General features: G+C 35.1%; 3 protein-coding genes across 5 annotated transcripts; all 3 read right to left on the reverse strand.

Annotated features, from left to right (window-relative positions):
- Nucleotides 1-4,599: 4,599 nt before the first annotated feature.
- LOC9314845 (B3 domain-containing protein REM-like 2) lies at nt 4,600-6,911 on the reverse strand. Its single transcript, XM_002880562.2, has 5 exons — nt 6,544-6,911; nt 6,138-6,262; nt 5,722-6,054; nt 5,187-5,627; nt 4,600-5,106 (listed from the first exon to the last, which is right to left on the reverse strand). The coding sequence occupies exons 1-5, from the start codon at nt 6,611-6,613 to the stop codon at nt 4,843-4,845; spliced, it is 1,233 nt and encodes a 410-aa protein (XP_002880608.1). The 5' UTR covers nt 6,614-6,911; the 3' UTR covers nt 4,600-4,842.
- A 1,019-nt stretch (nt 6,912-7,930) lies between these two features.
- Nucleotides 7,931-10,394, reverse strand: LOC9316676 (putative F-box/LRR-repeat protein At3g18150). Its single transcript, XM_002880563.2, has 3 exons — nt 9,403-10,394; nt 9,106-9,279; nt 7,931-8,984 (listed from the first exon to the last, which is right to left on the reverse strand). Exons 1-3 carry the CDS (start codon nt 10,318-10,320, stop codon nt 8,682-8,684), a joined length of 1,395 nt encoding a protein of 464 aa, XP_002880609.1. The 5' UTR covers nt 10,321-10,394; the 3' UTR covers nt 7,931-8,681.
- A 24-nt stretch (nt 10,395-10,418) lies between these two features.
- Nucleotides 10,419-12,842, reverse strand: LOC9316677 (B3 domain-containing protein REM10). Of its 3 annotated transcripts, XM_002880564.2 has the most exons (8): nt 12,703-12,841; nt 12,333-12,612; nt 12,116-12,252; nt 11,741-12,008; nt 11,567-11,673; nt 11,202-11,466; nt 10,862-11,115; nt 10,419-10,776 (listed from the first exon to the last, which is right to left on the reverse strand). In XM_002880564.2, the coding sequence occupies exons 1-8, from the start codon at nt 12,778-12,780 to the stop codon at nt 10,534-10,536; spliced, it is 1,632 nt and encodes a 543-aa protein (XP_002880610.1). In that variant the 5' UTR covers nt 12,781-12,841; the 3' UTR covers nt 10,419-10,533. The 3 variants fall into 3 exon arrangements, with proteins under 3 accessions (XP_002880610.1, XP_020885718.1, XP_020885717.1); XM_021030059.1 differs by having other exon boundaries at nt 12,119-12,252; nt 12,333-12,842; XM_021030058.1 differs by having other exon boundaries at nt 12,333-12,842.
- Nucleotides 12,843-15,020: the final 2,178 nt, after the last annotated feature.

A 15,020-nucleotide genomic window follows, 5' to 3' on the forward strand; every position in this document is an offset into this window, starting at 1 on the left:
TTTGCAAACTTGGATCATTTATTTTGGAGAATACCATCGGAGTTTGATTCTATAGCTTTTCCTTGGATTATTTGGTATATTTGGAAAGCACGGAATGAAAAATTGTTTGAAAATGTGGATAACGATCCGTTAGAGGTTTTACGGTTAGCGGAAAGAGAGGCACAATTGTGGCACTCAGCTCAAGTGGAGCTTCATACTGAAACTCAGGCTTCAGTGGAATTTCCAAATCGGCCTCAAACGAGGGGGGTGTCCCTAGATTCGGATTTTACAGGATACCGTTGTTTTGTGGATGGATCCTGGAAAGACAGCGACAAGTTTTCCGGGATAGGGTGGTTTTGTACACCATCAAACGGTGAGCCATCAACAATGGGAGCTGCCAACCTCCGTAGAAGCCTATCTCCGCTACATGCCGAATTCGAGGCCCTCCTTTGGGCGATGAAGTGTATGATTGGTGCAGATAATCAAGAGGTAGCATTCCTTACAGACTGTTCTGACCTGGTGAAGATGGTGTCTTCCCCAACCGAATGGCCGGCCTTCTCAGTGTATCTGGAGGAATTTCAGAGCGACAAGGAAGAGTTCTCTACCTTCTCTTTATCTTTAATTTCTCGTTGTGCAAATGCAAAAGCGGATAATCTGGCACGAAAAATTCGTACGGAACCGCTTCATATCACTTATGTAAACAACATTCCACAAGAATGGCTCTTTTGAGCACTATTTAATTACAGATGACAAAAAAAAAAAAAAAAAAGCCCTCTTGGCCCATTGGTTGACCAAGGGTTGATTAATGCTTCTATACCAAGAGGTGTAGGGTTCGAGTCCCAGGTATTGCGATTTATTAACAAATTTGCAGATTAATGGAGGCAAGTGTGCAAGAGATCTCCAACGATGTACAATTATAGCCGTTCGCCAGGATTCTACGCAGGGAAGGAAGTGTCGCCAGGTCGTGGATCATTGAAGGTATTCATCAAGATTACGAAGAAGAAAGTGTAGTCTGTCGTGAATCTAGTAAGGGTTGGAAGGAATTGTCAGTTGTAGAATCGTCTATGTAACAGTTCTCATAATTTGCAATTAATAATAAATCTAGACGACAAAAAAAAAAATAATATTTAAAAAAAGGTAAAAATCTCTTTTTAAGGGCTTTTCGGGCCGGCTCGAACCCGGCCGGGCTAAACCCTAAAAACCCTTTAGCCCAACAGGCTTAGCGCAAAAGACCCAATTTTTTTCTGGACATATATTTTTAAATCCGAACCCGCTGTTTTTCAGGGCTGGGCCGGGTTTTGGCCCTAATTAACATGCCTACATAAAGTAGGTTTCTATTTCTAATAAAGTACATACATTTGGGAAGTCTGGAATACATCAGTGGTTTGATTGTTTCGGACACTTGTTGTATTATTTATTAATGTTTTAAAATATAATTTTTATGTTTAAGTAAAAATATATCATTTATTTGAGCAAGATATTTTTCCATCTATGGTCGTTTATGATATACCAAAATATTTATTATAAAATAATAAATTATAGAACTTGTTGACCAAAACTATAGTAAAGATTTTATGTTATGGAAAATTCATTACATAATAGTCATTACTCAATATGGAATATATATACTCAAGACCAGCACAATAAGTTCTTAGTAAGTAACAAAAAAAAAATATATCTATGAATAAGACTTTAGTAATCCTTTGGCGAAGTAAGTGAAAGTTTGAATAATATTAACAGCTTATCATTAATTGTAGATCAATGCTAAAGGATGGATATTTGAGTGCATTTTCATTTTTTAAAAATATTTTTGGAATAAATGAGATTGAACAAAAATATATAGTGGAAGCCCCCTTGGTCCATTGGTTGACTAAGGGTTTATTAATGCTTCTACATCCAGAGATCTGGGGTTCGAGTCCTAGATACTGCGATTTATTAATAAATTTGCAGATTATTGGAGACAAGTGTGCAGGAGATCTCCAGCGATGTACAATTATATCCGTTCGCCAGAATTCTACACAGATAGGGAAGTGTCCATCAAGAGCATAAAGAAGGAGGTGAGCATGAAGAAGAAGGTGAAGGAGGTGTCGTTTGTCGTGAATCTAATAAGGGTCGGAAGGAATTGTCCGTTGTAGAATCGTCTATGTAACAGTTCTCATAATTTGTAATAAATAATAAATCCAGACAATAAAAAAAAAAAGAACAAAAATATATAATCATAATAAAATAGAATAAAAACTAATTTCGCGCATAAACTCATTTGCATGCTTGATAAAACAAATAATGGGGAGAAATGTTTTCTACACTGTTTCGTGTTTCCACAGTTGTGCACGAGATTTTCCTTTAGCGGCTAGACCCTCTCGACGAAAAAATACCTATACATTCATCATGTTAATAAAAAATTATGATTTTCTTAAATATCTCTTTATTATGAAAATTATAATATCAATATCTACACAGTTAAATCGATAGCTGCGGCATTACCAACTTATGTTATGTCTTGCTTTAGACTACCAAAAATAATTACTTCTAAACTTACAAGTATGGTCACCAAAATTTTGGTGGAGTTCAAATGGTGAATCAAGAGGTATGCACTAGATGACTTGGAATAAATTGTGCAGTAAGAAATCGGAAGGTGGGCTAGCATTTCGGAGTGTAGATGATTTTAATACCGCATTATTAGCAAAACAGTTATGGTGTTTGATTACGGTTCCAGACTCACTTTTTGTGAAAGTTTTCAAAAGACGATATTCTCGAAAATCCAATCTTCTGGATAAAATAAAATCATACTCTCCATCCTTTGGATAGAGAAATATAATGTCAGCTAGATCTCTGGTTAATTAAAGACTTATTAAACGAGTCGGTTCTGCGGCGTCCATCTCAGTTTCGGATGACTCGTGTATTCCAGCTCAATTCCCGAGACCAACAATAAGTAATTGTTTAATTATTGACTCATCTTTAAAAATCAAAAATCTTATAGACAGCCGGTCAAATTTTTAGAATATTGATCTCTTGAAAGAGCTCTTTGATCCGGAAGATGCCCGCTAATAAGTGACCTTTCTTTGGGTGCGCCAACTAAGGAGGATGCCCTAGGTTAGCATATCACAAAATCGGGAAAATATACAGTTAAATCTGGATATCATACAGCGCATTTAGAAAATTGGAATGGCAATTTGTCTTTTATTGGCTCAGATATCAAATCACTAAAAGCATATTTGGAAAGTGCTATGTCCGTTTAAGTTACGTCATTTTTTGTAGCAAATTTATCAGGTTGTGTGCCGGTCACAGAAAATCGGCGGAAAAGAGGTATAAATTGTGACACAGGATGCGGCAGATGCCACTCAGAGCGAAAAATTTGAGCACTTTCGCAGGTTCCTACGGTTCTAGAGAATTTTCCTTCGACTTCTATTTACGCGAATTCGGATTACTTATTTTGGAGATTACCTTCAGAGGTCGATTCATCTTCATACCCATGGATTATTTGGTATATTTGGAAAGCAAGAAATGAAAAAAATCTTTGAAAATGTGGATAAAGATTCATTAGATATATTATGTTTAGGAAAAAAAGAGGACAATCGTGGCAGTTAGCTCAAGCCGAGCTTCATACACGTAAATAGTATTAGAGACTTATTTATTCTGAAGATATGTCGTAATGAAAGTTTTGTATTTTTGTTCTCAAAAACTCAGTCGTTCAGTAGCTGATTTGTTGACTGAAAACATAATTACTAAACGAACGCATAGTGATAACAATTTGATCATAGGTGATAGCATAAATTAAACAACTAACAAATGAATGTTTTTTCCTTTCGTATCTCCTTCTTGACAAATGTTTCTCCTTCCTCATCAATAGAAGCATCCTTTATGGTCATCTTCATTTTATTCTGTATCTACTTTCGGTTTATTCTTTTTCAAAGACACTGCTTTTACTACTTCTGAAGCATTAAGTGGTAAAAGAGTAAGAATGATATGGTTAATCAAGTTTTCTAGCTCTGAACCCTTATATATTCTCCTCTACGTCACTCCATTTCGGTGTCGTACACGAACCGAAGAACCTAATAGTAGTCTTGCATTATCAATGTTGGTGTCGTGCACTCTTTGATCGATGTCATCATCATCTTGAAAGAATTTCTAATGTGTTAATATGTTGTCTGGCAGCAATCATATGACATAGTAGCTCGATATCTCCCATCTGCATATCAAATTAATACTTACACTTAGATCCAAAAATATAGATCACACATACTGTTGATATGTTTACCCGCTAAAGTGCTTGAATATAAACTAGGGAATCGATGTAACTGTGTGCTTAATTACCAAACAAATTAAAGAATCCCTAAAAGCTCTACGCAACTCTTTGACTAACCATTAGATCCTGAAAGCCATATCATTGGTAGATTGTTTAGTCGCTAACATGTATACAAGTTATCAGTAATATGCATAGATAATTTAAAATGTTTTATCTTTTTGAAACAAAAACTTTTTCTAGAAAATAGATTGACAAGGAACATATGGATAAAAAAAGTTTTATTTTATTTGTTTTTGAGAAACATTGTGTACCACTGTACCCTATGCCCTTACACTCTCTAACATAGGAATAAGTCAATAAGCAATAGTGGATATAAGAGAGAACTATAGTTTTCTATTCTTCTACAGTTAGTTTTTGATATTGCACAACAAAGAAATACACCATTATGCCTGTGATAGAAGACTACAAAAACAATATGGCCATTTTGATAATACCTCTTTAACTGAACAACAAAGACTCCATTAAATGAATGATACATGATGATACTTATTTATTTATTAGTTAGACCTTTAACTTAACAACCAAAAAGGACTGGCTTTAAAGTAGGACCTGAAGAATTAAACATAGCTTTTACTCCCCGGACTTGGGACAAATTTGAGTACCGGCCTTGTGTCATACTTATACATATATTCTAATTTGAAATATTGTCCAATCTTTACGCCATTAGATTTACAAAAGTATCTCCAACGACATCCTACAGATACGATTCCATCTCTTGTCAATAGATTTCCCCACCACCACTCCATTTCATTTGTACCCAACATATATATTTTTCCAATTTTGTCGATGCCATTAGCTTTCATGAAGTGACTTGGAAGATACTGCAAGATATTTGATAAACATTGCTTGTTATTGATTAGATTCAAGATAAAAACAAAATGAACTTGTTTTTAAAACGTACCAGCATTCCGGCTTTGGCATCCTCAGGTTCGAGTGCTAATATCACAAATCGGTTATCGATTAGTGATGATTGATTAATCATCTCCTCTGTGTTCATGTCTTTCTCGGGTTCGTTTCCATCGCTAGCCTCAGTGGAAACAAACTCTTTGTGGCTAGCTACTGGAAAGTTCTCTCTATGCTTCCTTTTATCACTTTTGGAATCATTTGTACTAGACAATTTGAGGATAGGACTATCATTTGCCCAAATGGACTCCAGTGTAAAGTACTGACCTATCTTCAAACCATTTGCTTTCACAAACTCAACCCAACCCCTACCCAAGCTCATTCGTCCACTGGTTTCCCGTACAAGATTTGCCAACCTCCTTGTACCATCTGTTCCCAGTAGTGTTACCATCTTTGTTTCCCCCAAACCATTATTTTTCAAGAACCGCCTTGAGAGATACTGAAAAATATTTTGAAAGGAGAATTAAATAAAAAGAACACTATATTGCAATAAAACCAACAAGAGTTATTGTTTGATGAAAAAAAAAACTCACCAGTCTACAACGTTTGAGACAATCAGGTACGACTCTTACAGTCACAAATCTCTTCTGGGTTGGTAGCTTTGTATAATTGATAGTAGATTCAGAGGGGGAGAAATAGAGCAAAGGTGTTCCCTCCTTTATCGTTAGTTCGAACACAAAGAAACTTCCTGCCTTTTTGCCGTTTTCGTCACAGAAATGTCTCCAACCTCTCGTTATGTAAAAACTACCCAAGTTTTTCTTGAATTTCAGTTCCATTTCCCATGATCTACTCCCTCCATCTGTTAAAACAATCTTGCGGCATTTTCGATTCAGACCATTAGATCTTGTGCAATCTTGTGGAAGATACTGCAAAACAAAACAAAAATAGGTTTCACAATTCCAACCTCTCTGGTTCACACATTCGGGCTAAACAATTTAAGTAAACGCACCAGAGTATCTTCCTCTAGATTTGAAGCCTTGACAAGGGCTACAAAAGAAGAGTTATCCGATGAAGAAGTACTAGCTTCGGATTGTGAATTGATCTTCCTCACTTTTTTTTCTCTTTCAAGCAGTACTGTGTCAAATAAACAAATCCCACAAGTTAAAACCATCTTCGGATACTATATGTTTTTAAAACTCATCAAACTATGATAGAACAGAAGTGATTATGTTACCGGTGTTGTCTTGATCATCACCTTCTTCGGTTCTTAGACGCTGAAAATTCTCCTTGAAGATGTCAGCTGTGACAGTTGTGTAGAGAACATGTAAACCGAAATCAGATCTTTCTTCAACAGATTGTTCTCTTAACTCAGATATGACTAGATTAAAAACCAAAATCATCATAACAAAACGTACCGAGCTTCTTGATTTCAATGTTGCTGGGGCTGGGTTTGTCACGGATGTCACAAGCGCTGACGTTAAACATCTTTGCCGGTGGAGAAGAAGTAATTTTCTGTATAATCTGTGGTCGGAGAGAAAATGAGATTGTGTGAATTGTGATGTCCGAAATGATTTCAAACCCTAATGTTCAGATAAGAAAGAATCTTCTTTTACCTTTTAGAGAGCAAGCACTTTTGGGAAATTTTTAAACATGGGCGCGTAGACTATATAATTAAGAGGTAAATTTAATGGAAGATTTGTTAAAGAAATTTGACCACAATTTTTAGTGTTTTTCATATATATATATATATATAATATTTTTAGTGATTTTCATAAAAATAATTAACCACAATTTATTATAAGTTTTCAAAATTTGAATATGCATAACTTTTGTTTTAATCGTAGTTTAGGTTTTCTAAATACAACAATAGATGTCATTATTTATAAATTTGATTTATGTATATCGTTTGTATATGTGAATTTTATAATCTCTGTTATTCATTGTCAAAATAAATTGAAATCTCTTTGAAATATTAAATGTTTAAGTCTAAGACTATAAAATTTATAACATCCAAAACATTAATTTTATATACATAAAAAGGTTTAAAAGCATCATTTTCTAAAAATGTTTTAACAATTAAAACAAATAAATAAATAATATTGGGAGTATAATATTTTATTAATTTATGGTGATAATAATTTATCTATTTTTTCCATTTTTGTTTCTGCAATATATGGGATAATATCTTACAATTTGTTTTTGCTTTTTCTCTCTTCAATTTAATATAAATGAGAGACATTTTCCCTATAATTTATCTTTATTTTCTTGACATTAAATAAAATACAAGTAAAGATCAAATCATTTGATAATAAAATAATAGATTTTTGTTCATTTTTGATTCTGCAATATATGGAATAAAATCTTACAATTTGTTTCTGTTTTTTCCTCTTCACTTTAATATACATGGACATTTTTCCTATATTTTATCTATGATTTTTACATCACTTAAAGTAAAATATAAAGATAAAAAAAAGTATATGATGATAAAAATATATATATACAGTATAAGACGTTAATTAGTTTTTGCTACCCCTTGAATTTATTTTTAATATCTTTCTCTACACTTCAATATATATATATATACACAACATTAGTATTTTATTATTTTGAAATATCATTTTAGTTAGAATAATCTGACTTACATTTGCTTCTAAGTGGTGGTCATATATATATATATATACACACATACACAAACACACACAAAGTTAGTTACTTCAAAAAGTAAAGTACTTCATAGACGGGAACACAACTTTGTGGTCTTCTTTATGATCTATTATCTGCAAGAACGTTACCGGTATGTCCTTTTCTCATTAAGTTGATCCAAGATGGAGAAGATCCGGTTCGATTGTGAGAACCGATGGAAACTCGACATTTGGTAATGAAGACAAATCTTCTTCCAAATGAGTTCATTGGAAAAAGGCTCTTGATCAATAGCTGTCCGGATTTGGAAACTCTCACGTTCCAAATGGTTGCTCCTAGGCCTGTTCCAACTTCCAACCACGGGCTTCTCGTATCGATCCTGATACTTATTGGAAGTTTAAAATAACCCATAGGTGTTTGAAGAAGACATTGAAGGTTGTGGAGCTACTTTAGGGCTTATGGGTCAATTCTACGGGGATTTAAGCATTTTACAATAGCCCTAGTAATTCGGTAAGTACACATGCTTTTGGATCCTTATCAATCTATTGGTGTGGTCATATCTGACATAAGCAGAGCTAGGAGTTTAATGATAAGAAAAAGACATGATATGTTCCTAGCCCGACCCGAGTATTAAGATTTTAATTAGATAAGTTTCATAGCTCACTAGCTTTTAAGGGAGTCGAAAATATATTTGAGATAATCAGTTCATTAATATAACTTAGAAACCGGACCGGACACTGACTAGTCGAATCGGGTTTCATTACTAGTACTATGGATCAGGAAATATTAATCTCTTCTTCTAGTATGTTAAAGTGAGATTCGATGTAAAACCTTCATTAATTAATATCAATAAAAGTACACTCATGATCGAAGAAAAAATAAATGTTCAATGAGACTCGAAAAAATAAATGATTTACCAATCCTCATCATCTGATGTCATAGGCATGTTTAAGAGCGCAATGGAGAAGTTGTTATGAGAAAGTGTTGGAACGACCAGCTCTTCAAACTTAAACCGAAGGTAACGCTCATTCAAAAGTATGACTATCTTGTCTAACTTCAATGTCTTTGTGTTTTTAAGCACAAGTTCCACAAATGAAGTCGCGTGCTTTGACTCTAAATCCCAACGTAAATTGTTGAAAACGACCCCATCTTTTGATCTCCAGCATTGATCTAGGTTTAAGCCTTGCAACTTCAAGTAGTTGTTTATATACTCCTTCTGCTCAACAGAAAGAAAATACAAAAGTGGTTCTTGGATATATTTTCGAACTTAGTGAAAGTTAGAAGAGAGGCCAGGGAAGATAAAAAGCAGTTAACTAATTAATGGTAAATATATATACCCGTATGGTGTTGGTATCCCTTGCGCGTATAGTTAGCTTCTTTAAATTAGGTGAGTTTTGTAACAGTCTTTCTATACCAGGAATAACATACTGAAAGATCACTGTCTCCAGAGTCAAATCTTTCACCTTGAACATCGGAAAACGAACACCACGAACCTCGGCAAGAGATATAATCTAACAAAAATCAAAGAAAATCAATTTCTAATGAAAACTAATCCATCCGAAAATGTTAGATTTTGCAATCAATTGAGAATATAGGTATTAGAGAATTAATCCAAGGAGGGCGGCAATACATACATGTAGAAAGTTTCCCCCAAAAGTAAGCTTCTCTACATTCTGCAACTTTTCTAACATCTTTAGTACCATGTCTTGAAGAAAATCAGCCTTGAAGGTTCGGGTTATTGGGACAATGCAAATGTCCAGTCTAGCTTCGGCTAAAGACGAGAGATCAACAAAAGTACATGGTAACTGAGAGTTTCTCAATCTGAGACGATAGATATGTGGTGCCACAATATGTGTTGGCCCCGGAACCCAAATTTTGCGGTTTATCTTCAACGTTCTCAAACGCAGTGATTTACTGAGATCCAGAACCCTTAGTTCATTGCAGAAATACAATGTTAAGCTTTCGAGAAGGGGAATACCAGATAGAATCTTAGCCATGGATTCATCAGAGAGATTACAATTACGTAAGTACAACTTCTTCAGGGATGTCCAAGATAGGGAGCATGCGGGAACCATAAGATCAGTAAAGCTTAACTTAATGGTGAGTTGCTTAACAGATGAATTGACGTAGAAGAAATCAGGAATCTCAAACTTGTAACTGGAACTAGGGTTCCAGAAATCCAGGGAAAGATTCTCCACGTTGCGGGATATGGCGAACTCGACCCACTTGTTGATATGGGGAATATTCTGCTTCATTGTGGTGTTGAGATGAAAATTCATTATCTTCAGAGAAGTGAAGCGATTTAGGGTTATTGAAGTATCCTTCAGTGTCTGGTCATCTAAGGAGAGAGAAGGTATATCGCACCATACATGTCTCCATCGTTTGGACAAGAGGGAGGCTCTGATGGCTAACTTGGTCGGAATAAAGGAGAGGATATGTTGGAGGATAGAATCAGGTAAAGAGCTTATTAAGTCTACTCCTTCGGTTTTCCGACAAGGATTGTTGCCGTTGCTAGGGACTCTTGTACCGTCGGTGAAGCTCTCGTCCGCCATCTCTAATTTTTTTTCTAAAGCTAATTTGCGATTTTCTTAGGGTTTTGTTATTATGAAACAGCTTATATATGTGAGTCTACGAAAAAAAAGGGAATGAATTAAACCAATATTATCTGAATTAATGATGCTTTAAACGGCATTGTTTAACATTGAAATGAAATCCATTGAATGAAAGAAAGTTTCTTTGAGCCATAAACTTCCTTGATATGGTTTTTAAACTTTGGAACAAAACTTAAGAAGAGGAACTGTGTCTTCCCATATCAACTCCAATACAAACGACTCATTCATCTTAACGCCGTTAACCTCACAGAAACCTTTTGAACCTCTTCCTAAACTCATTGTTCCTCTCTTGTCCATCAGTAGTGACGTCGGCCATTTTGCATCGTATCTATCAAGCATTGTTATCTTCCCCGCCTTGTTGATTCCATTCCCCTTTATGAATTCCACCGGAAGATTCTGTAGATTCCATTTTCAGATTATACGTAGAGAGTCCAAGTGAGAAAAAAACAAGAGAAAAACAGAGTTTTCTTGTGAAACTTACAAGTTTACTTGAAGGTGTAAGTGTTAAGGTCACAAATCGGTTTTGGCTTGTTGAGTTATTCTCTTCTGTGGAAACATATTCTTGTTTAATAGCTTTTGAACATTGTCCTTTCCTTATATCTTCATCGATAGCTTTGAAGGAGTCATTACGGTAAACTTCTTCGCCAAGAAACTTCTTTTTTGTGGCTTGTAAACAAAGAAACTCTTTTTTGGTAGCTTCTAAACACTTTCCTTGCCTTGTGTCATTGTTAGGCTCTGTAAAAGAACAACCTGTTTCTGTAATTGATTTTTCTTTCAACATTTTTCTTTTTCTTGAAAGAATAAAAGATAACACAACATACCAAGTTTGTGTAGATCTTCACTGTTCAAGGGTACCAACTGGAGCACAGGTGTTTCTTCATTTTGGCCTAATTTGAATTCGAACAAGTCTCCAGGTTTCTTCCCATTAGCCACACAGAAACTTCTCCAGCCTCTTATCGTTAAAAACCGGCCTGAATGTGCCTCATGTTTCATGTCTATTGTCCATGATTCTCCCTCTTCATTCATTAGACGCATCTGAAATTTCTTCAACAAACCATTTGACATAATGAACGTCTTCGGAAGATACTGCAGTAGTATACAATCATCATGAATATCAATTAGAACAGCTCTCACTCAAATCAAAATCAATCTATGTAAGTCATGAGTTATATGGAAGTATCATAACCAGTCTATCGCGGCTCAGATTTGAAGCCGTGACAGTGGCTACAAACGAAGAAGGGTCTGGTGAAGGAGGTGCTTCTACTTTCCGACTCTTTTCTCTTGGAACGCTCTCTGTATCAATTGTAGAATTTGATTAAGAAGATTATCAATAATCAAGGAAATATGAAAATTAACTTACGAAGTTTGTCTAGATCTTCAATGGTCATAGGGAACAACTGGAGCACAGGTGTTTCTTCATTTTCGACTAATTTGAATGCGAACGAGTCTCCCGGTTTCTTCCCATTCGCAATACAGAAACTTCTCCAGCCTCTTCTCATGTAAAACCGGCCATGACTATATGTCTCGCGTCTCAAGTCTATTTTCCATGATTCTCCTTCTTCATTCATTAAGACAATCTGAAATTTGTTCATCAGATGATTTGACAATGCAAAACCTTTCGGAATATACTGCAAATGCCGCCACAAGCTAAGTTAGCTAGAGTTATCAAGGATATACTAAAACACATCTCACTCAAATCAAAATGACTGTAAAGAGTATATGGAAGTAACATAACCACTGTATCGCGCTTTAGATTCGAAGCGGTGACAGTGGCCACAAAACAAGAGCCTAGCGAATGTTCTGGTGCAGAATCTGCCTCTCTCTTTAAACTATTTTTCTTTCTTGAAACTTTCTCTGTATCACAAAGCTTCTCTGTACATAGATAGATTAAGTAAATCTTATTAGAATCACTCTAAATATAGTATTAATATAATATAAAAAACTAAGGTTACCTATTTTGTCCTCTTCAGGGTAATTGTCTCTGTATTGAATCTCGCAACAACTTGGTCCTAAAGCAGAGACATGGAACACTAACTCTCCTTCTTGTCTGAAAACAACAATGTCACCAACTCGAAGATCATGTGCGACGGTGAAATCTTCCCAACCGTTAGAGAGTCTCCGGCCGTCTATCTTCACTCTCCATGTCATCTCTGATGCGTCTGATCTTAGCTCAGCCGTGGTTCCTTTGTTGCTTCCCACTAAGTGCTTCAAGAAGAACGCCACTGGAATGTCCTGAAACAGCATGGAAGATGAGTTAGAAACCGAAACAACATGGTCTGAGAGAGAGAGAGAGAGAAATAGAGAGATGGAGAAACAGAGTACGAGGTGGTTGGTGAAACCGGGAAGAAGTGGTTGGAAGAAATGTGGGTTGATCGGAGAATAGAGAGGTGGATCCGCCATATTCTAAACGTTGAAAGTTTTTTTTTTTTTTTTTCGTCTTCTGAGAGAAGATAGCAACTTTGTCGTTCTATAGTCTATACCCTTGTTTGAAAAATCGCTAGGCGCTAGTCGGGCGCTCGGCATGGGCCTAGCGATTAATCGGAAAATCGGATTAAAATCGGGGATTAATCGGGGATTAGTTTTAGGGTTATTTTAATATTTTTAAAACATATTAATCCAATATTATTTTTAAAATTGCAGTAAACAAATAAAAATGTATTTTTGAGACAAATATTTATGATTTTTATTAAAATATGAACATAAATTATTGTAAAACATTACAAACTCCCAATTCAAATGATTGAATAACAAAAATAAAAAGTTTTTTTATACTGGCAATCTAAAAATAATCGGGGTATGTAAGATTAGGCGGGGAATAATCGGATTAGGCGGGGAATAATCGGATTAGGCGGAGAATAATCGGGTTACTGATTTTTTAGGGGATTAGTCATTAATCGAGGCGGACAGGGTAGGCCTAGCGATTAAGCGGGGAGTAATCGGGTCTAGGCGGGGATTTTTAGAACAGGGGTCTATACTACTGTAATATGGCCCATGGAGCAATGTCAGAAAAAAAAACTTTCTTCAGCTTTTTTACAAAAAGTAATGTAAAAAAAAACGTTTCTCAGCTTTTCCAAAAAGTAATTGTTTTCGAAAAAACAAGTTTTGACTATGAAATAGTGTTGGGATTGAACATAAAGACCTGACTGACTGGTTATGGAAAATATTCATCAAATAAACTTAACAAATATCCATGAACGATGAAAAAATAAATCTTGAGAGACATTGGTCTTTAAACCAAAAAAACGGAAAAGTTTGATTAAATATGCTTAACTTTGATTCACATTCGGATTAACTTTGATTAAATATGCTTAATTTTCTGTTAGTGAATTGTTTGGATATAAACTCAGCTAACTTAATTTGAACACGTAGGCACCAATGCATACTACTGTACAAATAGTTTTCAAGAAATTGAATCTTAGAAAGTGAAAACATTCAAGTTTGCTATCTAACTATCAAATGGTTTGACAGTAAATTAGTTAGTTGAGGATTCGTTTTTTGTCATAGAAGAATAAGAAATCGATTATCTGTTTGCATATACGTTTATATTTTTTAAAAAGTGAGTTTATTGTATAGCTGAAATACGTTTTGTATTTTTAACAATGTAAAACAAAATTTCATGTACAGTGCAAAAAAAATTCTTAAAAATTGTGTGTTCACTGTGTGTAGGCAAAATTTCTCTTGAAACCACAAACAAAAATCACGAGAGGAAACTAATTGTACATCAGTAGCAGTATCACGTGCAGCTAGATTCTAGGCTATGACTTTATTCCCCAAAAAGCAAAACAATTCACTACAAAGCGCAAAGCACCAAATGTAGAAGAAAACTAGAATGACACAATATTTAAATATAAAGACCAATAACTCATTTTTATCATTTCTATTATTTATTAAATAAAAATAAATAAACAGAAAATAAAAATAAAAATAGGATAAAAAAACAAAATCAATCAAACATTTTACAATCGACCAAAAAAACCTTCAACTTTCATCTCCGGCAAAGAATAGAAACTCTAATCACTATATAGCAAATCGGCTCAAATTGGTGCTACCCAATTTCATGGCGGGAAACCAATCGGCTTTTGTAAAAGACCGGTTATTGATAGAAAATATGTTGTTGGCAACAGAACCAGTCAAGGACTACCACAAGGACTCTATCTCGAGTCGATGTGCCATAAAAATTGACATCTCCAAAGCTTTTGATTCAGTTCAATGGCCGTTCCTCAGAAATGTTCTTTTATCTATGGATTTTCCCACGGAATTTATTCACTGGATCATGTTGTGTGTCACCACAGCGTCGTTTTCAGTCCAAGTAAATGGCGAGTTAGCGGGTTTCTTTCAAAGTAAACGAGGGTTAAGACAGGGATGTTCTCTATCTCCTTATTTATTCGTTATGAGCATGGACGTTCTCTCCAAGATGCTAGATAAAGCTGCTGGTTCAAAAAAATATGGCTACCACCCGAGATGTAAAGAAATAGGTCGAACACATCTTAGCTTCGCAGACGATCTCATGGTTCTCTCTGACGGTAAGGTGCGATCTGTCGAAGGAATTGTGGAAGTTTTCGATGCTTTTGCTAAGCGATCAGGGCTTAAAATAAGTATGGAGAAATCGACGATCTACTTAGCGGGTGTTTCAGACTTAA

This window comes from Arabidopsis lyrata, assembly GCF_000004255.2.
Source record: "Arabidopsis lyrata subsp. lyrata unplaced genomic scaffold ARALYscaffold_4, whole genome shotgun sequence".
In the NCBI taxonomy this organism is placed as follows: Eukaryota; Viridiplantae; Streptophyta; class Magnoliopsida; order Brassicales; family Brassicaceae; genus Arabidopsis; species Arabidopsis lyrata.